The following is a 27,775-nucleotide window of genomic DNA, read 5'->3' as shown; positions in this document are numbered from 1 at the left end:
TGTTTACATATCTTTTGTCGTAAGGCTCGTTTCCCCTCGGAAGAGGTTTCCAAGTTTGTTTTTCGTAATGTTTAATTTAAGTATGCTGCGAGCAGAAGCTTCGTCTGCTTAAGAATACTATCATTGTAAGTTGTCTGCAAGCTGTGCTGCAAGATAGCATCTCATTATTTGTACGATGTTCACTTAAAGAATTAGACTTAAGAAGGTGTGTAAGAACCGGTTACTGTGGGTCACCTCTAGGCGCCAGTCTTGGTCCGATCTAGAAAGATGTACACACCCCACGCCTAAGCAAACCATGTAAGTCTTAAAACTCTTTGTATTTGAGGTTTAGAGTATTCTAGTGCATCCTTTGTGATACCCTCTTCTTGGGTAGCCTTTAGCCTATAGTAATTATAGTACTTTTTACAGTTTTTCATCAAAACCAACGTATTATCGAACGATGGATCAGATCTGCATTAAATACGCATCAAATATCCCCGTGATTCTATAACCTTCAGTCCCAAGTCTGTCTACGTCACGGACGCTATGATGTTGAATACCTATTTCATCTCCGGAGTCCCAGTCGATTCCGGCACAATGAAAAAATGGTTCGATAGAAACGAACAGATGAAGAAAGCATAGGAATGAGGTGTCGGCCAGACCACGCCCTGCACGCCGTTGCCACGTCTAGATTCCCCTCGTCGTCACCACATGAACTTGATGTGTCGCCTTCCTGGCATAAGTTTACGTGTGTGCGCTTGGTTTTGTAGCGCAAGTAAAAGTGTAGTGTAGCGCAAGCCAAAGTGTAGTGATCGTATCGGCGCGCGAGTGTGATGTGGCAGTCTTAGTGATCGTATCGGCGCGCGAGTGTGATGTGGCAACAACGTATGGTTGCCAAGCCCCAACAGTGTTTACATAACACCACGTCGCAGTTAAGCATGTGTTTTTCCTTTGAAGGCAAGCTACCTTGCCTAAATCCTGTCATATGTTAATATAAGCATGCGACTAATGTGCATTTTTAGATTGAACCAAATGTAGGGTTTAATCTGTTGTTGTCTACCTCAATAGTCGTATAGTTAGGAGTGTGGTAACGTACTCCGTGGTTTTCGATTAAGTTCGAGTTTTCCTTGTCTTCTTTATCATATTACTGTCTTGTCTCTCACTGTTTCTCTCACTTGGCAATATGTCTTCCAACCACAGTATAGATGAAGGACCCGTCTCTGGTAGGGTCAGAGTCCTCACGGCTGAAGGGCAAGAGGCTTTTCAGAGAGCGTCTGATCAGCATGAAGAGAGGGTAAAGGCGAGTAGAGAAGGAGTACAAGCCTTATTGGAAGAACCGAATCATGGTCCTTGGTTGTATGAGGCCCACGCTGTGTACCAGGATACTGTAAAAAGGTACCTGGAATTCTTAATGCGTGAACGTACTCCAGAAAGTCTGGCTCGTGCTGAATCAGTGAAGCACGAAGACAGGGATTTTCAGGCATCTTTTCGTCAGGTAATCAGTAACTATGCTTCCTCTTCCTCAGTTGAAGTCACGGAAGAGGAACACCACACTGAACCGTTTTTACAAGATGACCCGAAGTCCAGTCAAGTTCCTTTATCCCTCGTCGACCACTCTGAGCGTTGTATGCCCCCTTCCATGAAGGGCAGTTCAAGAAGGTCGGTTAGGTCAGGTCGTTCCAGTAGCACCAGTGTTAGTGTTGCAAGGAAGCAACGAGCCAAGGTGGAGACCGCTCGTATCAGAGTTAAGTTTGCCGAACAGGAGGGTCAGCTTATGAAAGAGCAGGCTGAAATGCAGGCCAAGTTCAAACTTATGACACAGCAAAAGGAGTTGGAAGAAGCCGAAGCCGAACTTAGGCACTTAGGACCCGACGATGATTGGGAAACATGCAGTGACTGGGACCAATTAAAAGGTACAGTCGCTACCCGCACCCAACTATATGTGGAGCAACAGGGTGGTATAGTCGATGTTTCCGCTAGTCAGAAGGATCTGGTAGGCTTGAATCCTGAAAGCCCTGTTTTCAAGCCCTGTTCTGATTTCAGAGTTAACTCACAGCCTGCTAACAATGTTCCATTCAGTTTTGAACCTCGTATCGAAAAGGTAAAGGTGAGGTCTCTGCAACCTGCGCAGCAACCTGTTGCTAACCATGTTTCTTATGTGTCACCACCTGTAGTAAAACCTCCTCGTAGTGCATCTCCTAGATTGGGGACAACCTCCAATTCTGCCGATTTGAGCAAGTTCTTCTTGCGGAAGGATTTACTTCTTAGCAGGCTGTCTACGTTTGATGATACTGCGGAAGACTATGCTGTTTGGAAAGAGAGTTTCAAGGAAGTCGTGCAAGAGTTAGGCACCTCATGTAAGGAGGAAATAGACCTGTTAGTTAAGTACCTAGGTCCTGAGTCTAAAGAATGGGCCCGTACAACCAGAAACTCAAATGCCAAGAAACCAAACCTGGCGTGCAGTAGAATTTGGGAGCGCTTGGATGACAGGTTTGCTGCCCCTTCGATCATTGAGACTTCAATTAAAAAGAAGCTCGCCAACTTCTCTAGGATTTCACCTAGAGACACCTTAAGGTTATACGACCTGTGTGACATTCTGTATCAGATAGAAGCCTTGAAGGCTAACCCTGTATACAGTACACTGTTTGCATATTATGACGCCTCGTCAGGCATCAATCCCATTGTCGCAAAACTTCCACCCTGTATACAGAAAGCGTGGACTGGCAGAGCCATGAACTACAAGACTGCTCACGGTGTGCCGTACCCACCTTTCTCCTTCTTCATTGAGTTTGTGAAGGAGATGGCAAGGGTCGAGAATGATCCATGTTTCTCTTATCAAAGCCTTGGAGCCGATGGTTTTGTGAAACCAGAGAAGCCACCTCCCTCTAAGTTTCCTCAAGTACGTGTGAAGAAGACTGACACCATGTTGTCCAGTGGCAGTAAGTCGACCATGGGCGCTGACAGGTCTGTTGGCGCCGCTAGTCCTACCGAGCAAAGAAAGGCAGAAAAGGGAGATTTTTGCGTCTACCATGATGCCTACGTACACCATTTGGATTTCTGCAGGGCTTTTCGCACCATGTCAGTGAGCGAGAGGAAGGTTTTCTTAAACGATAAAGGAGTGTGCAACAGATGTTGCAAAGGTAACCATCCTCCTTCCAGCTGCAAAGAGAGAACTTTCTGCAAACTCTGTAAGGCCCATACTCATGTGACTGCCTTACATCACGATGAACCCAGGTCGAAGAGGAGTTCGACTCAAGCGGTTACACAGCATGGAAGGGAGGTTGCTCAAGATAAAACACCTCGCTCCCCTGTAGTCAATCAAGTGCCGCTTCCAAATGTTCTTACCCCCATAGTAAAGACTCAGGGAGGGGAGGATGCTGCGGTCAATTCCAAATGTACCTTGATATGCAGTAACCCCACTTCCACGAGTAAGTCCTGCGCCAAGACCTTCTTGGTAAAGGTCTATCCTGAAAGTAAGCCAGAGCTCGGAGTGTGGTGTTATGCCATCCTAGACGATCAGTGCAATTGCTCTTTAGCAAGGTCTGAGTTTTTCGATTTGTTTGACAAGCTGAGCAAACGGGTTTCATATCGTCTAGCTACCTGTGCAGGTGTAACAGGCGCTTCTGGGCGCACCACCAAAAATTACACCATCGTGTCTTGGCATAACTCACAAGAGGTACATATCCCTCAGTTAGTGGAATGCGACAGCATTCCCAATGTAAGAGAAGAGATACCCACCCCCGCCATAGCTCGTGGTTATCCCCATCTGTCCGATCTGGCCGAATGTATTCCACCTCTGGTTCCTGAAGCTGAGATTCTACTCATCATTGGTCGAGATGTGCCTTCAGCTCATTACATTTTTGACCAGAGAATTGGACCTGTCAATGCCCCTCTAGCTCAACAGACCAGTCTGGGTTGGGCAATCATTGGGGAAGTGTGTCTCCATGGCACTTGTAGGCCTCCTGTCATTAGCAGTTTCAAAACATCCTTTGTACATGATAGACGTCCCTCTATAGTCGCACCATGTGGTAACCAGATTCATGTTTCTGAAGTAAAGGATGATTTGTTCAAGGTAACCAAAGATGATGACAAGGCCGCCCTGTCGATTGAAGACAGGAAGTTCTTGGATGTTATGAACTCAGAGTTCCGCAAGGATCAAAGTGGTCATTGGGTCGCGCCACTGCCTTTCCGTCCCAATGTTGTAGCCACCAGTAATAATAGAGACTTTGTGTGGCACCGCACACTGTCTCTCCATCGTAGCCTCAGCACAAAGCCGGAAAAACGTCAGCATATGATGGCCTTCATGCAAAAGATGTTAGATCGTGGGCATGCTGAGGTTGCACCACCATTGAAGTCTGATCAGAAGTGCTGGTATCTTCCATTGTTTGGGGTGTACCACCCTAAGAAACCTGACAAGATCAGGGTTGTGTTCGACTCTTCTGCCAAATCCAGAGAGTTCTCCCTAAATGATATGCTGATGTCAGGTCCTGATATGACAAACAGTATTCTCGGGATTCTTCTACGTTTCCGTCAGGAAGCTGTAGCAGTGGCAGCTGATGTAGAACAGATGTTCTACAATTTCAAAGTGAAGACTGAGCAAAGAGATTATCTCAGATTCTTCTGGTACAAGAAAAAGGACCCTGATGAAAGGTTGATTGAGTATAGAATGACTGTTCACGTTTTTGGGAACACGCCATCTCCCGCCATTGCCACCTATGGCTTGCGTAAGTCTGTAGAAGATGCCTCTCCTGAAGTTCGCTATTTCATAGAGAACAATTTCTACGTGGATGATGGGTTAGCATCTCTGCCAGATGCGGAGACTGCTTACAAGTTAATCCAAGACTCTAAGTCAGCACTTCAAGAAGGAGGACGCCTGCGCTTGCACAAGATCACTTCCAACAGTAAGGAAGTGCTGGAAAGGTTTGCCACCAGTGAGCTGGCTGATAACCTTCAGGAGCTGAACCTAACTTCTGACTCTATGCCTATGCAGTCTAGCCTGGGCCTCTTATGGGACATCCAAAGAGACGTTTTCGTCTATAAGTTCATGGATTCAGACAAGCCTTCGACAAAAAGAGGGATACTGTCTGTTGTAAATAGTCTGTTTGACCCCATGGGATTCTTAGCTCCAGTAATAATAGTGGGAAAACTACTCCTAAGAGAGATAACCAATCTAAAGTGTGGTTGGGATGAACCCATACCAGCTAAGATCCATACCAAATGGTCCAGATGGCTAACGTCCTTAAGGGACCTCAAGGATATAAGCATCAATCGTCAGTTTGCTAGTATTTCTTTGTCTCAAGCTCACAGGATAGAACTTCATACCTTTTCAGATGCTTCCAGAGTAGCAGTAGGAGCTGTATCATATCTTAAGGTTTTCAGTGATACCAAAAGCTACCAGGTGTGTTTTGTGAGGGGACAAGCTAAAGTAGCTCCCAACCATGGTCATACTATTCCCAGGTTAGAGTTGTGTGCTGCAGTGATGGCAGTTAATCTCAGCAATTCCATCTCGGATTGCTTGGACAAACCCTTAGACGCAAGGCATTTCTATTCTGACAGCATGATTGTCTTGGGCTATATTCATAATGAAAGGCGTAGATTTCAGGTCTACGTGAGTAACAGAGTAGACCACATTAGGTCGTCCACCGAACCTAACCAATGGCATTATGTACCTACAGATTGTAATCCAGCAGACCTGGCTACCCGTGGTCTTGAAATAACCAACCTAAATCAGAGTGATTGGTTGTCAGGTCCCTCAAGCTTATTTGAGGATGTTGTATCCACCAGTGGAAGTTTTCCTCTTGTAAGCCCTGAGACAGATAAAGAAGTAAAGGTATCAGACTACACAATTGAGTCTGAACCCCTTGTTAGTGCAAACAAAAGCAATGTAGAGCCTGCAATTGCGTCATTAGCTCAGAGGTTCTCTAATTTCTCCTGTTGGAGGAGACTTGTAAGAGCGGTAGCTCTCCTTAAGCATATAGCCCGTTCTTTCAAACAAGGTAACAAGTGTTGTTCAGGTTGGCATATATGCAACAAACATAAGTCACCCGATCAACTAGAAGATGCAGCTGATTTCATTGTTCAGACATACCAAAAGGATTATTTCTCGTCTGCCATGACTAAATTGCAAGGTGAAGTTTGTTTACCTCCTTCCAGTCCCATTGCATCTCTGTCTCCTTATTTAGACCAGAAGGGCCTACTTCGTGTAGGAGGCAGGTTGAGTCAAGGCGGTGATATACTGGGTATGCTTGCAAGGCCTATTATTATTCCAAAGGAATCCCATTTAGGCTTGTTGTTGATCCGTCACTACCATGAGACAGTGCACCACCAAGGGAGAGTGATTACAGAAGGAGCCGTCCGTACAGGTGGTTTCTGGATTTTGGGAGGGAAACGTACCATTTCTAAGGTCATTTCCAAATGCGTCACCTGTAAAAGGGTAAGAGGTAAGGTGTGTGTTCAGAAGATGGGAGACTTACCCGTCGATAGACTTACTCCCAATCCGCCATTTTCCTATGTAGGAGTTGACCTTTTTGGCCCCTGGCATATAAAAACTCGGCGCACTAGAAGTTCCTTCCTCGAAAGTAAAAGATGGGGCGTTCTGTTCACCTGTCTTGTTTCCAGAGCTATCCACATAGAGACTGTAGAAGAATTGAGTACTTCTTCCTTCATTAATGCCTTAAAGAGATTCATTTGTATTCGTGGCCCAGTTAAGATGATGCGTTCTGACAGAGGCACGAACTTTGTAGGTGCTGTCAAAGCACTGAACTTGCTTGCCATTACCGATGAAGGTGGTGATGTCAATAGTTTCTTGTCAAGTCAAGGTTGCACTTGGTTGTTTAACCCTCCTCATGCTTCTCACATGGGTGGAGCATGGGAGCGTATGGTGGGGATAGTCCGCAACATCATGAATGTGATACTGACTAACCATCACCCCAAGGCATTAACACATGAGGTGTTAGTAACCTTCTTTGCAGAAGTATGTAAGATCGTGAATTCCAGACCTTTAGTTCCTGTTTCCTCGGACCCTAGTAGTCCTTTCATTTTGTCTCCGTCCATCCTTCTCACTCAGAAAACTGATATTCCTGTAACTCTTCCTGAAGAGATAGATATTAAGGCAGTATACAAATCTCAATGGAAGCATGTCCATCACCTTGCTGAGGAATTCTGGAAGAGATGGAAGAAAGAGTATCTTTCCTCTTTACAACCCAGAAGAAAGTGGGTCAATTCCTCTCCAAATGTAAAGGTGGATGATGTAGTGTTGGTAAAAAATCAAGTGTGTCCCCAAGGACAGTGGCCCTTGGGTATTGTAAACAAAGTATTCCCTGGCAAGGATGATTTAGTCAGGAAGGTCCAAGTAAGAGTTGTGGTAAACAACAAAGCCCATGAATATGTAAGACCCATTTCTGAGCTTGTGTTGCTAGGTCAATAGTTTTGGTAATTTTTCCCCCTAGAAAATTAGGAAGGGAGTGTGCCGTTACGAGAGGTAACGGGGCTTTTTTATATGTCCGTGTATCCCCATGTTTACATATCTTTTGTCGTAAGGCTCGTTTCCCCTCGGAAGAGGTTTCCAAGTTTGTTTTTCGTAATGTTTAATTTAAGTATGCTGCGAGCAGAAGCTTCGTCTGCTTAAGAATACTATCATTGTAAGTTGTCTGCAAGCTGTGCTGCAAGATAGCATCTCATTATTTGTACGATGTTCACTTAAAGAATTAGACTTAAGAAGGTGTGTAAGAACCGGTTACTGTGGGTCACCTCTAGGCGCCAGTCTTGGTCCGATCTAGAAAGATGTACACACCCCACGCCTAAGCAAACCATGTAAGTCTTAAAACTCTTTGTATTTGAGGTTTAGAGTATTCTAGTGCATCCTTTGTGATACCCTCTTCTTGGGTAGCCTTTAGCCTATAGTAATTATAGTACTTTTTACAGTTTTTCATCAAAACCAACGTATTATCGAACGATGGATCAGATCTGCATTAAATACGCATCAAATATCCCCGTGATTCTATAACCTTCAGTCCCAAGTCCGTCTACGTCACGGACGCTATGATGTTGAATACCTATTTCATCTCCGGAGTCCCAGTCGATTCCGGCACACATACTTTTTGTCCCTATCTCCTTTAACACTTTATTTTCTTGGCTGCTTTGATCTAGAAAATTTGAATTCACAACTTCAAGTAATTTTTCCACATTCAAATCCTTTACTATTGATCCTACAATTCCTTCATCTCATACATGTTTATCTGAAATCTGTTCACATTTCATTTCACTCCATGCTTGTTCAATTTTTCTTCCCCCAATAAGCTTATATTACCCACATGAGAGTTGGGTATTAACTCAACTTCTCCTGGATGGAAGTGAACATATGGGGCTTTGAACCAAAATCTTCCTTTTTGATTTTGTTGTAGTTCTATAGGTCCACTAACTAAGATTTGACTACCCTCTACTCTCTCCTGGGACAAATTCTGCTTGATATTGAGGGGCATATCCTTGAAAGTCTTGTTCCCAATTACTAGGCCAACTATCCCACAAGAGAATCCAGATAAATTTTGGGCTTCTATGAAAGACATTGGTAATGTGTACTGGGGAGCTGGTAAAACCTCTACTTCTTCCTTTAATCATGAGCCAGTTTTTTCTTTTTTCTCTCCTTTTCACTTATTTTTCTTGTGTCTTACTGCTCTTGTCATTTGTTACTTTTTTGCACCAGTTTGTCATGATCCCCCTTGCTTTTTTTACAGCTTTCAAAATCATGCCAGCTGGAGGGTATGAGTTCTGCTGGAACTCTCTTATTTCTTATAAGAATCTCCAATGATTTTATATTCAACCTCATTTTGTTCCTTTGCAAAATTTATGACTAGAATTTTTCTACTGGAAATTGTGTTTATCTCACTACAAGGAAATCTTGTTTATCTTCAACAGATGGAAAGGTTAATGTGAGCAATACGGATCCAGTATGGTATAGTTTGGATCTGCTTACCATTCATAAATCTAGGCTTCTTTTGTACTTGGAAACAGTAAGACTGTCAGATGGATGTATCTCATCACAGTCTTTTAATTTATGTATTTATACTATTTGTATTTTGGATATCATATGATATATACATATAACAAAGGCTTTTTCCCCCTTACAATGGAGGTAGCTAAAAACCACTCCCACCCATTCCATCCCCACACACTCCGCCCTCAATGGTTTTTGTATACTGAGGGAGTTAACATCCTCATTGGTTTTCATATACCCGAGTGAATTGACATCCTCAATGGTTTTCATATACGTTACCTGAGGGAATTGACATCCTCAATAGTTTTTGTATAGTTGAGAAAATTGACATCCCCAGTGGTTTTGGTATACCTGAGGGAATTAATATTCTCAATGGTTTTCATATACCTGAGGGAACTGACATCCTCAATGGTTTTCATGATAATTCCCGCTTCCTCAGCATTTGTAATTGTTATTTCAAACTATGTGTTCTTTTCTTTATCTGCACTTCATGTATATTGATTCAATGACAAATAGAATGATTTACTTATCTTGTTTCTGATAAGGTTATATGAATTACATCTAAATCCCCTTCCATTGACTTTGACCACTTTTTGCCCACTGATGTATGTGACTCTTTTAATGATAATTTTGTTGCCACATTATTACTAATTTCTATAGTTGGGTCTAATGCATTTTCTTCCCATGACATCAGCTTGTCTTAGCCCACAGTGTTCTTGTAATCAACCACTGTCTTGACTTCTATATTTTATCCATTTTTTCACTTTCACTATTATTTTCACTACTAACACCTTACCTTCACCAAAAACACTTCATTTTTTCACACTTAAACAATATTACTCCCTTGTCTTGTTACATGTTTCTTGAAATGTTGTGTTAAAATGTCGTAAAGCCTCTCAATTTAGGTAGAGAGCCAAAGAGAGGTGTGAACTTAATATATAAGTTCATGGGAGTATAAACTATTTTGTACTTTAAAATGTCTTTTATTTGTTTAATTATGATTTTTGTAAATGTAAGTGTTTGAGGGTGTATAAAATAGGAGCTATCAACCTTTTTACCAGTTTCATAGTTGCTAGTTAAAGAACATCTCTGCCCTCTCCCTTCTAACCTTAAGGATACCTCGGTAATGCTATAGGTCCCTCCTTTAGGGTTGGGCTTATATTATTTGAGGTCATTGATTGGTCCTTGGTGACCTATTTTCTGCAGATATAGTTATCAAACTCTATCTACTTTTACCCATCCTACAGAATGAATATTGATTGACTAGAATTAGTACAGAGGAGAATGACCAAAATGATACGTGGATTCAGAAATTTAACCCATGAAGACAGGCTTAGGCACCTTAACTTGCACTCTGAAAAGATTTAGAGTGAGGGGGTGATCTAATAGAGGTATTCCAATGTATAAATGGATTTGGGTGATGCAGATAAGGTCAGTAGGGCAGGACTTGAAGTCATGGATTTAAATTGTACAAATTTAGACTTAAGCAGGAAATAGGCAAGAACTGATTTACCAATAGAGTGTTTAAGAAACAGAATAGACTTATAAACTACATAGTGAGCACTAAAACTATTGATTCTTCTAAGAGAAAGTTAGATAACTTTATGAATGGGGATGATAGGCAGTAATGGATATTGAACTGCATAATGTAGGCTTTCTGGTCTCTTGCGGTCTCCTTTATAATTGTACTCTAATGTTAGATAGCAGTTGTGATGTTTACTGAATATGTCATTCACCCTGAAATTTAATTCACAATTTCTCTCTTGATACATATCCCATACAGGAAAACGTTCTCAGAAAGTAGACTGAATTTGAAATTTGAAACACATCAAACTTCATGTAGCTCACACAACAATTACTAAACTTTCTCTGTATGTGAAAGTTTTACTTTATGAACGACATCATTGTAAGCAGACAAAAGAGGAGTGAATTTTTGTGAACATGAAATTATTCCATAATTTGGAGTTGCAGCTGTTAGCTTGTGCCAAAATAATAGTCTAAGAATTGCAATGCAAAACTTATTGTTTTAATGCAATTAAGTCCTTTGACAAGTGGAGCAATTATGCCATTGTCACTGGATTACAGTTACACTAATTCTCTATATTGTGCATATTAGTTACCAGAGTTTCCTAAAGTCAATTTAAACCAACAGAGAAGCCAATCTTTACCCCCTTCCAGTCAATATTGGAATAGAATTTGCTGAATGAAAAGGGGTGAAAGGAGAATCATCTTAAAGAATTTGTTGTAATTTAATTGTTCAATAGTTGCAAATGTTCTGCAAAGATTAGGAAAAAATCACATCATTCAAAACTATATAATCCAGAATGTAATAATGAATTAAAGAGAGCTTTACTAGGCTTAATTTGAGGATGCAGAGGTGATGTGCCCTTCCCCCTCATCAGGCAGCCACTACCTTGTCAACATACTGGACCATTTTGTAGGAGGACACCCAATGAGGAAGGATATAGTGAGTGTTGTACTTACATGCAACTTTGATGGAGGGCTTGGCTACAAAGAATATGGATTGCCTTCTTGGAGCAAAGAAGAGAGGGATGGAAGAAAAATGCTGCCAGGCATGTTTGCATTCTTTGCAATGCACCATCTACTTTACAGTACAGCTGTATATTAAAGTGCTGCTACATTATGGAGCAGTAAATGCATATAGGCTGACTACAGATGCAAACAATAACAAAAGTTTGTGGAGGTTGGAAATATATTTGAAAGGCATTAAGCTTACACAACCTGCACCTTAATTCTTCTCACATACCAGAGCAGCCATGAAGGTGCAGAGGTCATGGTTATAGACTTTGAATAGCTTGAAGGGAATACAGAGGACTCCTGGAGGCACTTCAAATCTGACTTAGAGATGATGTACTTGATAAAGCTGTAACAAGCCATATTTTGTACTAATAAAGGCTCCATCCTCACACAATGTTTCTTTTGATTGACTTTGAGACACCATCTTGGCCTGGCAACTTCCTGGACCTTCCTTGCTCCAAGTTCTGATGGGCTAGGTTTTCAATATCCTTTATCCTTCCCCCTTAATAACTGGGTGATAAAAGACAAAGAAAAAAATAAAATAAAAAATAAAAATGAGGAAGGGTCAAACACATCCCATCATCCTTGCCAGTAAATTTCCATTATTGCTCATGTGCCTTCCTACAATTTGAATGAGAATAAAGCTTAAAGTCTGTGAAGTCTCTATGCTCCTCATTCTACACTCAGACTTCCTTAAACTATTCCTTATCATCTACTTGCCCAGAAAGTGAAATTTCTGCTTCTCTTTTATTTTTGGAAAACTCAGTAGGTGCTCCTATAGGTTCATACCTGATATGAGAATTACTTCTTGATGTTGCAATAGGAAGAAATCTAGGGATTGGACTGGTTGTGGTGGAGTGTGAAGGAATGGTTGACTGGAATGCTGAATCACTTGATGTGGTCAATGTTGTAGTTGAATTTTGCAGAAGCATGTCCACAGTATTTGGTAAAGAATCACATAGAAAATTTGTCTCTCCTAGTTCTTCCTCCATATCCAGCTCAAGTGAAGGGTGGTCAGGTAGAAGCCGAGTTCTGACAAAAATATGAAAACTGTTAAAAAAGTTGCAGAAAATTTTCACTATTTGACTACAGCAAATGTTGAGACAAGTTTTGCTTTTGTAGTTTTATCACATAGACAGCATTTGTTTTGATATGAATATATCTGCATATAAGTAAAATAATGACCTTAAATATTATATCAATGCAGCAGCATTTGAAGTCAACCCCTAAACAAGAGAATATTTATGCAAAATTAAGGCTGTATTAGCATTCAATACCACCAAATTCCAGACTTTGTTAGTCTTGTTCCATCCACATTGGTTGATTCCCTCTAATAAACTTGGATGATAGGTTACTGGTAACTATGTCTGTGATAAAAACTATAAAGAAATGTCATATATTGCTTCATTACTGATGGATGGATTGATGAAAGAATGAAAAATCTTTCTAATATCTGTCCAAAACTCTACTGTGAAGGATTTAGGGACTTAACCTCATCCCACTGCCTCTAACCTATTTATGTCCTAAATTGGAGTATTTTCCAAGGACATAATTCCCACCCTTCAGTAGCTATAGCAATATTAAAGTATATGATCATGTTGATATTCCTCTTATCATCTTAAAGTACTTCCGTGCTATGTATAAATAAGCTGATTTGTTTCTGCCTTTAAGTTTGTTCTTACCCTTCATGTTATCTATATATCAAAGGCTTCTTTCCTCTTATAAGGGAGGTAACAGCCAAGGCATGCACCCACCTCCACCCATCTGACTCCTTTCTATCACCCAATAGTTTCCTTTTTATCTTAGATCCTTGTAGATGAAAGTGTCATCCCTGTCTCCCACTCACAGCTGGGGCAACAGTGATATAGCAATGCACAGCACATCAACAACAGGGCCCCACATCTTCATTTACATGGCAACCCTCCCTCCTCATCCCCTCATGTGAAAACAGAGAAGACATTGAGAAATTCTTTTGTGCCACATCAATCTATAGTCCATTGATAATAATTTTGCACTCAAATCTATCTCTTGCCTTCTCTCCTCCCTGCTCAACAGATATTTCCCTTTTACTCAAGGTACCCTTCACTTTATCCATCCACCTCAAAATTGGTCTTACCCTCAAAATCAATCTATCCACCTCTGCCTTTCACATTCTTTTTCCTAGTCTTTCTTCACTTATTCTTTACATGTGCCCAAACCATCCCACCATTCTTTCAAAAGTATTATCAGCAGTTCCCTGCACTCCTCAACTCCTCATTTCCCACTTCATCTCAAACACATTCAAATTTCTCCTTCCTACCTCTCATAAATTCCAAGTCTCCAACCCATACAGTGTTTGAGGCACAATTACCACTTCATATAATTTTCTCTTTGCATCCATCCTCATATACAAAATTATTATGAACATTTAACTACCACCAAAACATTTACTTGCTTTCCTCACTCTACAGTTTTCCTCCACCCACATTTCTCCATTTCCTTTTATATGCAGCCCCAAATACTAAAAAATATTCACTTTCTCTAACCTCTCTCCTTAGAGACTCCAACATACTGCCACCCTCACCCTTTGTGCATTTTGTTACCTTGTTTATACTCACATTTACTTTCAACTTCCTCATCACATACATATCACATATCACATACCTTTCTAATCACTGTCACTAACTGCTTCTGACCCAGCCACAAGTGCAGTGCCATCAGCAAACAACAGCTAACTCACCTCTCACTTCCCTCCACATTCTCCAGCCATCTACATTTCTCTGTCCATCACCCTTGCATTCAGTTCCTGTACAACCCCATCCATGTACACAATGAACAGTCACGGTGACATCACACAACCTTGGTGCAGCCCCATCTTCGCTTCACATCATTCATTCTCACAGTCGACTCATGTGGAAATTGGAGCATATTGGAGGAGTAAGAGGAAAACTGCTTGAATAGGTGAAATATTTTTTTTAAAGGGAAGATACGCAAGGACAACAGTAAAAGATAAGATATAAGGATGGAGAGCAGTAACCAGTGGAGTTCCACAAGGTTCAGTGCTTGCACCAATAATGTTTCTTATCATGTCAATGACATGATGCAGGGAACAACAAGCTATACCATGTTTGTAGATGATGCAAAAATCACGAGAAGAGTGAAAACAAGGACTAAGCTATTGCAAAAACGTGTAGACATATTTTTGCGTGAATGGAAAATTAATTTCAATAACATAAAATGCAAAATACTGGAAATGGACAATATCTACAAAAGAGAAAGAGACAATATGATTACAGCATTCAGGATGCTAAAGGGAATATACTACATTGACAGAAGAGATATGATTAGGGATAGGAAGACTTTAAGAGGTCATGAGAACCAATTAAGAATGATTACATGTCTAAAGGATGTGAAGAAATACAGTTTTTCATATAGATGCATAAAGACTTGGTATAACTTGAAAGATGATATCGACCAAGTTGGAACAGGACATTAATTCAAATCTAAGTATGATAACTGGAAATCAAGGATATAGACCAAATCAGAACTGTACATGAATTTGAGGCTGGGTATGATAAATTGGAGACTAGGACACAGGACCTAATGAATGTTGCTCCCTTCCTGTATACTACAATTAGGTCAATACTGCCACAATTCTCAAAGCTAACACAAGCTCTACTACTCATATAAAAGTTTTTTACTGCCCTTAACAGGTTCCTCTATTCAATATATCTACAATATCTCCCAACAATGTTTTCTTATATATATTGTGATAAGCCCTCTCTAAATCCATAAAGACCTGAAAACACCCTTACTTTTTGAAAAAAAAAAACTCACAAATGTGCTTTACCTAAAACAAAAAGTTGATCGACACACCCTCTGCTTTTCCTAAACCCACACTGTTCTTCAATTGTCCCTCACTTAATCCTCTCAATTAACACCACCCATATGCCTTTCAAACTACACTCAACAAACTGATCCCTCTAAAACCACTACATTCACATTTGTCACACTGTAAAACAGAACTATACAAGCACTCCTCCAGTCTACTGGCACACTTCCCTCCCATAGGCACACATTGAACCTCAGTAGCCACAATAACTGTTCCTCCCTTTGTCAGACACTCCATATGACACCCATCCAATTGAGGTACCTTACTAGCTCTCATGATTTTTAGTACTCTTTGTACCCCATTTTTTCCTATAGCTCTGTTTATTTTCATCTTCCATCACAGTCATTTTCCAAACTCCTCCCACTCCCACAATTACTCCCTCCCTCACCTCCTCCACATTCAACAATTCTCTGAAATACTCTGTGTCACGTCACACTGGGTTCATACTCGTGATGAGACATATTTATTCCTTGAGCATAATTACACTGTGTTATGCTACCCCTTTGTGTGAGAATGAACAATGACTCCTTGTCCGCTAAGGCCGTTGACCTGGAACGCGCGCGAAAGCTCTCGTAGGCAAGCGGCGGAGTGATACGAAGCCAACGCCGCCCGCTAGCTGAGGTCAAGGGGCGCGTGAATCGAGAAGAAGGCGAAGTATCCTCACTACTGGGAGAAATGCGGGAAGAGGTCAGAGCGCTGCTACGCGAGAATGCCAATGTGTTTTCCCCATACCCCACCGTTACCCAGGCGATACACCACGACGTCGTCCTAGAAGATGGAGCGAAACCCACGAGGCAAGCCCCGTATAGACTGTCGCCCCAGAAGAAGCGAATCATGGAGGAGGAAGTCAGGCAGCTCATGGAACAAGGGTTGGTGGAACCAAGCACGAGCCCCTGGGCTTCGCCTGCTGTGTTGGTTCCGAAACCCGGAGGTGAGTGGAGATTGTGTGTTGACTACCGCTGTCTGAATGCTGTGACCAAGGCAGACCCCTACCCCCTTCCACGAATTGATGACCTCATTGAGGAGGTTGCAGCAGCTAGGTTCCTGTCCAAGCTGGATCTAATGAAGGGATATCACCAAATCCCCCTTACAAGTAGAGCATCGGAGGTCTCCGCATTTGTTACTCCACAAGGGCACTTTCAATATAAAGTTACCCCCTTTGGAATGAGGAATAGCGGAGCATCCTTCCAGCGCCTGGTCAATTGGATAGTTGAGGGGTTACCCGGTGTCAAGGCTTACTCAGATGACATCGTAGTTTTCTCTGACAGTTGGGAGGATCACCTTCACAGGCTAAAGGAGTTGCTTGGCAGGTTGGCCCAAGCCCATCTCACCGTAAATTTGAAAAAGAGCTCCTTTGGCAGGAGTACCATCGAGTACTTGGGCCACCAAGTTGGCCAGAATTGCATCTCACCAGTGGAAGCTAAGGTGAAGGACATTGCAGAGTTCCAGGTCCCAAAGACGAAGAAGGGGATCCGAAGATTCTTGGGTATGGTGAACTACTATAGAAGGTATTGTCCAAACCTCGCTGATGTGACCGCTCCCTTGACCCGCATGCTCTCTTGTAACCCTTTCAGGTGGAATGAAGGCGCAAATGCAGCTATTGATGAGTGCAAGAGGCTTCTCTCAAGTCGTCCCGTCTTGGTGGCTCCTGACTACAGCAAGACCTTTTTCATCTTATGCGATGCAAGCCAAGCGGCTGTAGGTGCCATGTTGGCTCAGGAAAGGGATGGTTCCATGCGACCTATTTCTTTTATGTCTCAAGTCCTCAAGGATTATCAGACTAGGTATTCCACAATTGAGAAGGAGGCCCTCAGCCTCGTGTTAGCGCTAAAGAAATTCCAGGTGTTTTTAGATGGTAAGGTAATAGTCCTTAGTGATCATAATCCTCTTAAGTACATTATAGAAGGGAAGACTAAGAGTGATAGGTTGGCTCGGTGGGCGCTAGCACTCCAGGGTCACGATTTAAATCTTAAACATATTTCAGGGAAGAGTAACATGATCGCTGATGCCCTATCACGCCCAGACACAAAATGTTCAACCCTCGCTTCGCACGTTTGAACATTTTTTTTTGGTGAAGGGGGATGTATGTCACGTCACACTGGGTTCATACTCGTGATGTGACATATTTATTCCTTGAGCATAATTACACTGTGTTATGCTACCCCTTTGTGTGAGAATGAACAATGACTCCTTGTCCGCTAAGGCCGTTGACCTGGAACGCGCGCGAAAGCTCTCGTAGGCAAGCGGCGGAGTGATACGAAGCCAACGCCGCCCGCTAGCTGAGGTCAAGGGGCGCGTGAATCGAGAAGAAGGCGAAGTAGTGCCTCCCCCTCCTTTCTACCTCATTGTCTTGTAGGTTAAGGTATAAGCTAGGGAATTATTGTGAACCCTCTCCATGCATAAATAAAGGAAGTAATGGATGTGTGGAGTTGGGTGGATAGGGATAGGAAATGTATATTAAGATAAGTTGGCATTGGGCAATAGCACTTGTGTTGTGCGGTTGGGGTATAAATCAGGGGGTGAGGTCACCCACGCTGCTCCCTCCGCACTCGACCTCTGCGCATTGTCGGTACTTGTAAGTAAGAGATATTCTCACTAGTTGTGTTAGTAAATATTTCAGTGATTTTGTATATCTTCTTTCTTTATCCTGGCGTGTTGGATGTATCTATAAAGGGGCGATTCTTCTCCGAGACTCTGGATTGTATGAATTACTCAAACTCTGTTTTAGAGTTCGATGTAACACACAAAAACTGAGCTTAGGGCATGACACTCTGCCTATCTTCTACTCCAGCAACATCTGTATGTCTGCACCCTTTACCTTTTCCTCTCTACCTGACTCACCCCATCCTCTCTTCATTTCCTTCTATAATTTTTTTTATTGTTTTCATTTTTTTTTTGTCAAACTCCTACCCCATTTTGCATTTATTGAGGGATGTTAGCCAGAAGAGAGGAGTGCTTGTATAGTTCTGTTTTACAAAGGAAAAGGGGACAAATATGAATGTAACAGCTTTAGAGGGATCAGTCTACTGAGTGTAGTTGGAAAGGCATATGGGAGGGTGTTAATTGAAAAAATTAGGAGAGGAACAAAGGGAGTAATTGGTGAGGAATAGTGTGGGTTTTGGAAAAGTAGAGGGTACATGGATAAATTTTTTGTGGAAAGGCTTATGACAGTATAGCTAGGAAGGCATTGTGGAAAGTATTACATATACATGGAATAGGGGGAAAGCTGTTAAGGACAGTCAAAACCTTTCTATGAATAGAAGAGCTTGTATTAAGGTTGGGAATGGTGAGAGGTGTGAAGGTGAGGCTGCACCACAGATGTGTTATGTCACCATAGGTGTTCAGTGAGTTTATGGATAGGGTGTTATGAGAGGTAGGCTAAATGTGAAGGTGATGAGCAGAGGATTGGGGATAGAGTGGAGGAGACTGGGAAGTGAACCAGTTGTTGTTTGATGATGACACTGCATTTGTGGCTGGATTGGAGGAGGTTCTATGACATTTAGTGAGGGAGTTTGGGAATGTATATGGTAGGAGGAAGTTGAAAGTAAATGTGGGTGAAAGCAAGGTTATGAGATGTATAAGAGGTGAGGGTGGCACTAAGTTTTAAGTAAGATTAATTCTCTCTCTTGTCAAAGTCTCATTTTTCCCTTTTCATGTGATTAATTTTTGCTTTCTGAGCCAGGTTTGTCTTTTGTTTTCAAGTTTTCAACCAAGTAAATGAAACTTAGACCAATGGGAAGATATTCTCAATCATTTCAAGTAAGTTGCTATAACTTTCTTTTAATTTGGCTTCAGTATCATCCTGACTAATATTTCTAATGAGATTGTAATATAAACAAACTTAAAAGAATTCTTACTCCTTTTGTTTCTTATCCTGATTGACATCAAGAGAAAAATCAGTATTTTCTCTCCTACACTTTTTCTCAAGGTTGGAATCACTAATGTTATGCTTCAACAATGACCCTGAATAGCAGTCCCTGTCTACTCAATTAATAGTTTTCTCCATTAGCCTTTATAAAGGCTATAATTCAAAGTGTTGGTCATCACATCGACCTCATTTGACCTATCCAGTATCTTCACAATTATGCTTTGTAAAGAAATTGAGTGTTTAGAGAGTCTTGGGAGAAATGTCAGTGTAGTGTGATGAGGAGAATGGGAGAAAATAGAAGGAAGGATAGTGAATAGTGGGATGATGAGGTGAAGATGATAGTAGAAGACTGGTTGCAAGATAGAACTAAGGAAGCATTTGAGAATTACAAGAAGAGAGGAATAGCAAAATGAAGGTGAGAGAGGCAAAGAGGAGAGCAGATGTATGGGATAGGAGTCTGACATTTTTTTTAATAAAAAGATGTTTTGGAAGGAAGTGAAGAGAGTGAATGGTATGTCAATTAGAAAGGAAAAGGTAAAGAGTCCAGGTGAACAGTTGCTAATTGAAACGAAGGTAATAAGGGGAAGATGGGTAGAGTACTATGGGGAGTTTTTGAATGTGGAGGAGGTTAGGGAGGGAGGGATGTTAGTACTGGGAAGATCTGGGAAAATGACTGTGATGGGGAAAATGACAGATATAGGAAAATATGAGGTAGAAAGAGTATCAGAAATGATGAAAGCTGGTGTGTCATGTGGGTTGGTTGGGTGTCACGTAAAGTGTCTAACAATGGGAGGAATGATTATAGTGGAATGGGTAGTGACAAAAAAGCGACAGGGATATGACTAGGAATCCTACTCTCTGTAGCCCTAAAGGGGAAATTCCTGAAGAAAGTCTCTCAAAATAATTTATTGACATGTTTATCAGGTGTCAAGTCACTTGAGATAATCACTCCCAGATCCCTTTCTGAATCAACTTTTTTGACTTCCTTGTTTCCAATTTTATATTGACCCGATATTCTATTTTTGCTTTTTCCAAATTCCATTATGCTACATTTCTTAATGTTAAAGTTCACTTCACACCTCTGACTCCATTCCCATATTTTGTCCAGGTCTTCTTGTAGCAATCTGCAATCTTCTTCTGTGCTTACTCTCTTGAGTAATTTGGCATCATCAGCAAAGAAGTTCATGTAACACTTCACTCCCTCATCCATATCATTTATATATATGGCAAACATTAAAGGAGCCAATACAGAGCCTTGTGGGATGCCACTCTTCACATCTTCCCAGTTTGAATTTTTGTCTCTAAGTACCACTCTCATTTTTCTCCCACTTAAGAAATCCTTCATCCATTCCAGTAGCTTACCTTGTATTCCTCCTATTATTTCAAATTTTCTTATTAATTTTTTATGTGGTACTTTGTCAAATGCCTTCTGCAAGTCCAAGAAGGCGCAATCTGCCCAGCCATCTCTTTCTTGTATTATCTCAATTAATCTTGAGTAAAAGCATATTAAGTTTGTGGTACATGATCTTCCACTTCTAAAGCCAAATTGTTTAGGGTTTACTATTTTATTTTCTTCCAAGTGTTTGGTCCATTTGTTTCTGATAACTTTTTCACATAGTTTTGCTAAAGTACTTGTAAGGGATACTGGTCTGAAGTTTGTAGGATCTTCTTTGTTTCCTCCTTTATATATTGGTATTATGTTTGTATCTTTCCAATCTTGTGGTACCTTTCCTTCTTTGAGTGAAAAGTCTATTATCTTGTATAATTTGACTGTCAGTTCGTCTATACACTCTTTCAGTATCCAATTTGAAATTCCATCCAGTCCATGCAATTTTGTAGCATCTAGGTTTTTTATTTGGTCTCTTATTTCTTTCTGTGTTACCTTTATTTCTTTCATTTTAGGGGGTCTTTCTCATTGTCCATCAACCTAAATTTGTGAGCTCTCAATTGTAAAAGCAGACCTGAAATGTCTGATCATAACTTCAGCCATTTCTGTGTCATCTACATATTCTTGATTTCCTTCACGCAATTTTATGTTTATCCTTTAATTTGTCATTTATATATCTGTAAAAGAGTTTAGGTTGATCCTTACATTTGTCTATAATATCTTTTTCATAATTTATTTTTTCTTTCCCTTTGTATATTAGGAAATGTAGGGGTTGCGGGGATCAGATTTTTGTGGTAAGGTGGATATGTGAGAAAACTTTAGGAAAAGGTAAGGATTTCTTTTTTTGGGCCTTCATGTATTTGGAAATGGCTTATGACAGGGTAGACAGGAAGGCACTGTGAGAGGTATTGCAGATATGTGGGATAGGAGGAAAACTTTTAAGAGCAGTAACGAGTTTTTACGAGGGTAGTAGAGCCTGTGTTAGAATTAAAATGGAGAGAGTGAGTAGTTTGAGGTAAAGGTGGGACTTCATCAGGGATGTGTTATGTTGCCTTGGCTTTTCAATTTATGCAGGGACAGGGTGGTGTAAGAGGTAAATACAAGGGTAATAGGCTGGGGATTGGAGATGGTTAAAAAAAATAGAGAAAAATGGGAGATAAGTCAGTTGTTGTTTGCTGACAATACTGTGCTTGTAGCAGGATCCAAGGAGGGATTAAGGTAGTGACAGAGTTTAGGAAAGTGTGCAAAAGAAGGAAGCTGAAAATAAATGTGGGTAAAAGTAAGGTGAAGAAATGTACAAAGGGAGAGGATGGCAGCAAATTAGAAATGAGTATTAAGGGGGAGAGACTGGAGGAAGTGGATATCTTTAAAGGGAGGAATGGAGGTGGAGGCAGAATGTAGATTGAGAGAAGCAAGTAAATGCCTTTGGGGGATTAAAAAGTGTCATGAAAAATAAGCATCTGGGAATGGATGCAAAGAGGAGATTGTATGAAGGAGTGATTGTGCTGATGGCATTGTATGGTGCAGAGACATGGAATTTACGGGAGGTAGAGAGGAAAAGTTTAAATGTGTTTGAGAAGAAATGTCTGAGAATCATGGTAGAGGTTACTAGGTTGAATAGAGTGATAAACGAGGAGGTGAGGAGGAGAGCAGGAGTGGAAAAGGAAATGGCAGATAGGGCTGATGAAAGAGTATTGAGATGGTTAGGACACATGAAAAGAATGAGAAAAGAAAGATTAGTAAAAGAAGTGTGGAAGGCAGAGGTAGAGGGAGTGAACTTGAGGGGATGACCAAGGATGAGATGAATGGATGGAGCAAAGGGGGCATTTAAAAACAGGGGAATGTCTGTTAAGCAAGGAAGGGAGAAAGTAGGCAATAGGGATGAGTGGCTGTGTATAGATGATACTGTTATGCAAGGGATGGGTGGTGGAGGGGGGGTAGAGTGTGCTTATGTGTGAACGATATTTTAATGCAGTCCAAAGGGAGTTTCTCTCCATCTTCTCTTGTTCTGCATGAGGGGACAGAGAGGAGGGTTCACTAATTAAGTGAAGTGGCCTTACTGTGGATGTACTGTGTCTTGCTATCATTGCTTCTAATCGAGGGTAGTGGTTCATATACAGGGATGACCTGTCATCCAGGAGAAGCAAAGATGAGAGGGAGTAAAGGGTGGTGGAGGGTAGTGGAATGGGTGGGAGTAGGTACATACCTTTGACTTGGCTACCTCCCTTGTAAGGAGGAAAAAGCTCTTGGCATATAGTATATAGATAAATTTACAATGGAGAGAATAGATGTGGTACCTGGCTGCAACCCAATCTTCATTGGGAGTGAGGGAAGTAGACTAACTAGCATCAGCATTAGCAAGGAAGATCTAGTAAAATAAATAAAAAAAATTCTGAGAGTGTAATTTTGAAATCTGTGAACAGTTAATGGGAAGTATGTTGGTAGACACTGGTTTTGTGCCTATTTCCTGGAGATAGGCAAACACTATTCCTGTTTAAAAGGGTAATAAATATTTTATGCAAAATATAAACCAATCAGTTTGACATTAGTTATTGGTAAAATCTTGAAATCAGTAGTTAATAAAATCAGGGCTCACATCAAGAAGCATAATTTGAACACATGAAGTGTAGGTCATGTGCAACTAATCTTTTATCCTTTTACACTATTGTCCACAAGGCAGGTAACAATGATAGTTGGGATGTTATTTACCTTGACTTAAGCAAAGGGTTTGAGGTGTTCCACCAGAGACTACTATATAAAGTCAAAGTCCATGGCATAGGAAGAAAATTTTAATTAGAGCATAGATTAATGACAAAAAAAAAAAAAAAAAAGCATGTCACCATTAATGGTGTAAAATATAAATGGGGGAATGTTACTAGTGGAGTTCCCCAGGGGTCAGTTTTGGGTGCCTTGCTATTCATTAAATATATGACTTGGACAATAGGATTAATAGTAATGTTGTAAATTAGCAGATCACACTATAATAAGATGCTATCTTAGTTCGAGGGAAGACCCCAGGATTCTGCAGGGATTTCTTAATAGATTTACATGGTTGAAAAAATGGGAAAAGAACTTCAATATCTCAAAGTGCAGTGTGTTAAATGCAGGTTTTCATAACCTAGGAAACAGGTAAGCTTAGATAACACCATTTTAGGGAAAACAGAATGTGAAAAAGACTTGGGAATGTACCGTAGGTGGGTCCTGACCTTAAATCCAGGAATCAGTGCATTACTGCCAGGAATAAGGCATTAGGATTTATTGCTAGGATGATTACAAACAAAAGTGCTTATATGATTATTAAACTCGATCTGGTGATAGTTAGGTCCATCCCTGACAATGTAATTGTTTTGGTCTCCATCCTATAGAATGGATATTAATCCACTAAAATCAGCACAGAAGAGAAAAATTATTTACAGGCTCAGAAATTCACCTTATAAAGACAGGCTTCAGCACCTTAACTTACACTCTCTGGAAAGACATACATTGCAGAGTGGTCTAATAATGGTGTTCAAAGGAATTAAGGGTTTTAACAAGGGTGAGGCAGACAAGATCATATCAAGACAGCAGGGCAGGACTTGTAGTAATGGATTTAAATAGAGAACATTTAGATTTAAGAAGGAAATAGGCAAGAACTGGTTTACCAGTAGTGGTCAATGAATGAAATAGACTTATTAACCATGTAGTGAGTGCTGAAACTATTGGTTGTTTTAAGAGAGGGTTAGATTATGTTATGGATGGGGATGATAAGTGGGAATGGGCATGGAACTGTCTAGTGTAGGCTTTATGGTCTCTTGCAGTCTCCATCATTCTTATGTGCTCATGTAAAAGCTACCTTAATATTTTTTATATTTATATGTCTCTCCCACAATCTTGCTAATATTTTTGTCAAGTGACAGGTTATGAGTATATGTACATCCTTCAATCAAGGTATATGGCACAATATCTGGCATCATGTGTATCTGAATATAGAAGACAGTTATCTGGAAAAAAAATTATGAATAGAGCACTGACCTTTTGTATAATTGTCTGCATTCTTCAATATCTCCTAGTCCATTCATGCTGCATTGTATTGAAAAAGTAAGATCAATCAATACTATGTCCCTAGTTCATTATGCAACCATGAAAAGGCACAACATAAACAAGCACAAATTAAACACAGATAAAAAAATACATCACAAACATCTGTATACCACCATCCATATCAGACCCCCAAAACTACATCCACTGAATTCCAACTTTTTAACTCATTAACCACTTTGGTGCGATGAAGCCTATGTAGGTGTCATGAGGGATGAGCGGGTACATGGGGATGCCAGTATTGGTGTCTTGATTATATATATTTTTTGTAGTTGTACATGAGTTACCCCCAGATTCTGTGAACTGGTTTGATCACATTTTCTGTGTTTATTATTACTCAGAGTAAAAGAGAATGAGTAATACAGCAGTGACTTTATATTTTATAATGCAAGTAGTGTGATGCAAATTACATATGGCAGCTGATGCTGCACGCGAGAATTTGAGATGTACTGAAGTGGTTAACAAATCATAGTAACAGGTAAAATGAGCAGACAGAATCCAATTTGGTTAAATACAAAATATCAGACCAAGGAATACTATACACTAAAAATACTAACTTCCCAACCTAAACATATTAAACTCCAGTAAACACTCCACCAGAAAATGTCATCAACATAACCAAGAAGCAACTTTCCCAGACATAACAATGTGCTAACCCATTATCATCAGCATTGTCATCATCAATCAGGAGCACATACCAGGGGTCATGCTGCTTCACTTACCAACTGTCTCCAGTCCCCAAGGACTCTCTGAGCAAACTCCCATGCACCCACCCTTCCCTCTCCAAACAACTCTCTACAGGTTCAATCAAAAGTCCCAACTATGAATTCTGTAGGCATCCTCTTCATCTCCCCAATTCAAATTTGTCTCTTGTGGGGACAACCCTGTGAATGGGATCGACATCAGGGAAACACATCATGTGCCCATTTAGCTGAAATTGATGTTTATGAATTATGCTTGTAACTGGCCTAGACGAGTCTCACAGTACAGTTTCTGGTTTGACATAAAATCATTCCAATGTTATTCCATGATTCTCTGAAGGCATTTGGTACCAAAGACATCGAGACACCTCTTTAAGTCAGCATTCAGTGCCCATGTCTCACAGCTGTACAGCAGGACTGGAAACACAATTGATTTGAAGATACAAAGCTTAGTCCTCCTATATAGATATCAACAATACCATATGCTCTGTCTGTGTCCATAACACCATGGACAATGCCAGTCTTTTGAAATACTTCTTGACATGATCCATCACTGTTATGCACTACACTACCAAGGTATATGTACTGTTTAGCTGAGTGGCAATTGTAGAGTGGTGTAGGATAGTGCCGGCTAGCAGTGTTTACCAGAAATTGGTCTCTGTAACTTGGTTGTAAGACAAGGGATATAGAAATTTCTTTAGCACTGCTTACTTTTATTTCCCAGCATCAGTTATAGAACCTCCTACTTCCATGCCAAATTGTAAACTATCTAGGTATGTCTACCCACAAGAAAACTGGTGTTCAGGTGACTAGTGCAAATGACCCTGTGGTGGGTGTCCAGGTGATTCCAGAATTCGATGGATCATCACACAATGTGCTAGAGTGGCTGGACAAACTCAAGTTGATTTGCCAATTGAGGGATGTCTTGAATATGGAGAACATTGTAGAACTGAGACTTGCTGGCAGTGCATTTGCTGTTTACCAGCAACTGAGCAGTGATGACTAGCTAGTATACAAGATTAAAGGAGCTCTTACCTCTGCATTTGTAGATGTCTATCTGGCCAAATTATATTGTCTAGGAGCACTGTTTGAAGGCATACCTGACATTGGCTTAGCTTGGGCTTTTGTTGTTGGCCTACAAGATACTGCTTGCAGCATCCTATGCACTGAATCATGCATGGAATCCATTAACATAAACCAAATCCTGAATCATGCTTGAGCCATGCTAGTGATGTCTGACAGGTTGGGTGTGATATATGTGGCTTCTACTTTGGCCTTTGAGGGCATATCCCAATATCTTGTATGGAAAATGATTCAGGAGAGACAGGACCAATGCCAGCCTTCTCTCCAACTCATCACTAATGGGCACTTCCAATAATTCAGTTGAGTGTGGATGGTGAGGGCTGTGACACTCTAGTGGACACCAGCTGCACAAAGTGTGCTGGCACCAATAATGTTTGCTATCTATATGAATGACATGGATGAGGACGTGAACTGCTACATGAGCTTCTTTGCCGATGACGCCAAACTGCTAAGGAAAATAGAAACTGATGAGGACTGTGAAGCACTGCAAGAAGACCTAAATAGGGTATGGAACTGGAGTCAGAAATGGGAAGTGGACTTTAATACTAAGAAGTGTAGCATAATGGAGTTTGGAAAAAGCAAAAACAGAATATCAGGAAAATATACAATTGGAACCAAAGAAGTAAAGAAAGTAGGATCCGAAAAAGATTTGGGAGTAATTATCACGAACGACCTGTCCTATGATATACAGATTAACAAAATTGTCGGGGAGACTTACAATTTGCTAAGATCAATAAAAGTGGCGTTTACATACTTGGACGAAGACATGATGAAAAAAATATTGGTTACATTGATAAGGCCTAGATTAGAGTATGCAGCGACATTGTGGTCCCCCAGTACCAAAAAGAATATAAAGAAAATAGAAAGAATCCAAAGAGCAGCTACAAAAATGGCACCTGCACTTGCAAACCTATCATACGAAGAGAGATTGGCTAAACTGGAGTTACCGACACTGGAGCAAAGAAGAGAGAGAGGTGACCTATTGACCATCTACAGAATCATGAAAGGCACAGAGGTACTCGATAGTGAGAACTTACTTAACTGGGACAAAAGAAACACAAGAGGACATGGAAAGAAAATAAAAAAACATAGCTATAGAAGAGAACTGAAGAAAAACAGTTTTCCTCATAGAGTTTTGGACACTTGGAACAAACTGGACAATGAAATAGTATGCGCAAAAACCATTCATGAGTTTAAAAACAAACTAGACACTGCAAGATACAAAGGCGGGACAACACGAGCATAGCTCCCCTTCCCGCAAAATACAACTAGGTAAATA

The 27,775-nt window shown here is 40.7% G+C and overlaps 4 protein-coding genes across 12 annotated transcripts in view; 3 read left to right on the top strand and 1 right to left on the bottom strand.

Annotated features, from left to right (window-relative positions):
- The window catches only part of LOC143027610 (uncharacterized), a 327,317-nt gene that overhangs the window by 184,503 nt on the left and 115,039 nt on the right, over positions 1-27,775 (bottom strand). For 7 of the 8 annotated variants that reach the window (XR_012966618.1, XR_012966619.1, XR_012966621.1 and 4 more), the window contains 2 exons: positions 24,647-24,694; positions 12,299-12,541 (listed from right to left, as the gene is read on the bottom strand). Coding sequence is in view for 3 of the 8 variants with exons in the window: in XM_076188969.1 (XP_076045084.1) it covers positions 12,299-12,541; positions 24,647-24,694 (291 nt within the window). In the remaining 5 variants the exon portion in view is untranslated. The remainder of the gene's footprint in view (positions 1-12,298; positions 12,542-24,646; positions 24,695-27,775) is intronic. The other variant, XM_076188970.1, reaches the window with a different exon arrangement.
- LOC143027614 (uncharacterized) overlaps positions 1-27,775 on the top strand; it is a 146,371-nt gene that overhangs the window by 54,641 nt on the left and 63,955 nt on the right. The gene's annotated exons all lie outside the window — the stretch shown is intronic.
- Positions 52-4,634, top strand: LOC143027508 (uncharacterized). The gene is made up of 3 exons (XM_076188795.1): positions 52-297; positions 409-4,190; positions 4,630-4,634. Exons 2-3 carry the CDS (start codon positions 1,163-1,165, stop codon positions 4,632-4,634), a joined length of 3,033 nt encoding a protein of 1,010 aa, XP_076044910.1. The 5' UTR covers positions 52-297; positions 409-1,162.
- LOC143027611 (uncharacterized) lies at positions 4,624-8,075 on the top strand. 2 transcript variants are annotated; one of them, XM_076188972.1, is made up of 2 exons: positions 4,624-7,791; positions 7,903-8,075. In XM_076188972.1, exon 1 carries the CDS (start codon positions 4,646-4,648, stop codon positions 7,403-7,405), a length of 2,760 nt encoding a protein of 919 aa, XP_076045087.1. In that variant the 5' UTR covers positions 4,624-4,645; the 3' UTR covers positions 7,406-7,791; positions 7,903-8,075. The 2 variants fall into 2 exon arrangements, with proteins under 2 accessions (XP_076045087.1, XP_076045088.1); XM_076188973.1 differs by having other exon boundaries at positions 7,891-8,075.

The sequence above is a fragment of the Oratosquilla oratoria genome, chromosome 8 (assembly GCF_046742065.1).
Source record: "Oratosquilla oratoria isolate Oo_2021 chromosome 8, ASM4674206v1, whole genome shotgun sequence".
Classification (NCBI taxonomy): Eukaryota; Metazoa; Arthropoda; class Malacostraca; order Stomatopoda; family Squillidae; genus Oratosquilla; species Oratosquilla oratoria.
This window is presented reverse-complemented; position numbering and strand designations above follow the sequence as displayed.

Excerpts from the sequence above, each read along its gene's own strand:
- LOC143027611 (XM_076188972.1), top strand. The coding sequence starts at position 4,646 with ATGACTGTTCACGTTTTTGGGAACACGCCATCTCCCGCCATTGCCACC.
- LOC143027508 (XM_076188795.1), top strand. The coding sequence starts at position 1,163 with ATGTCTTCCAACCACAGTATAGATGAAGGACCCGTCTCTGGTAGGGTC.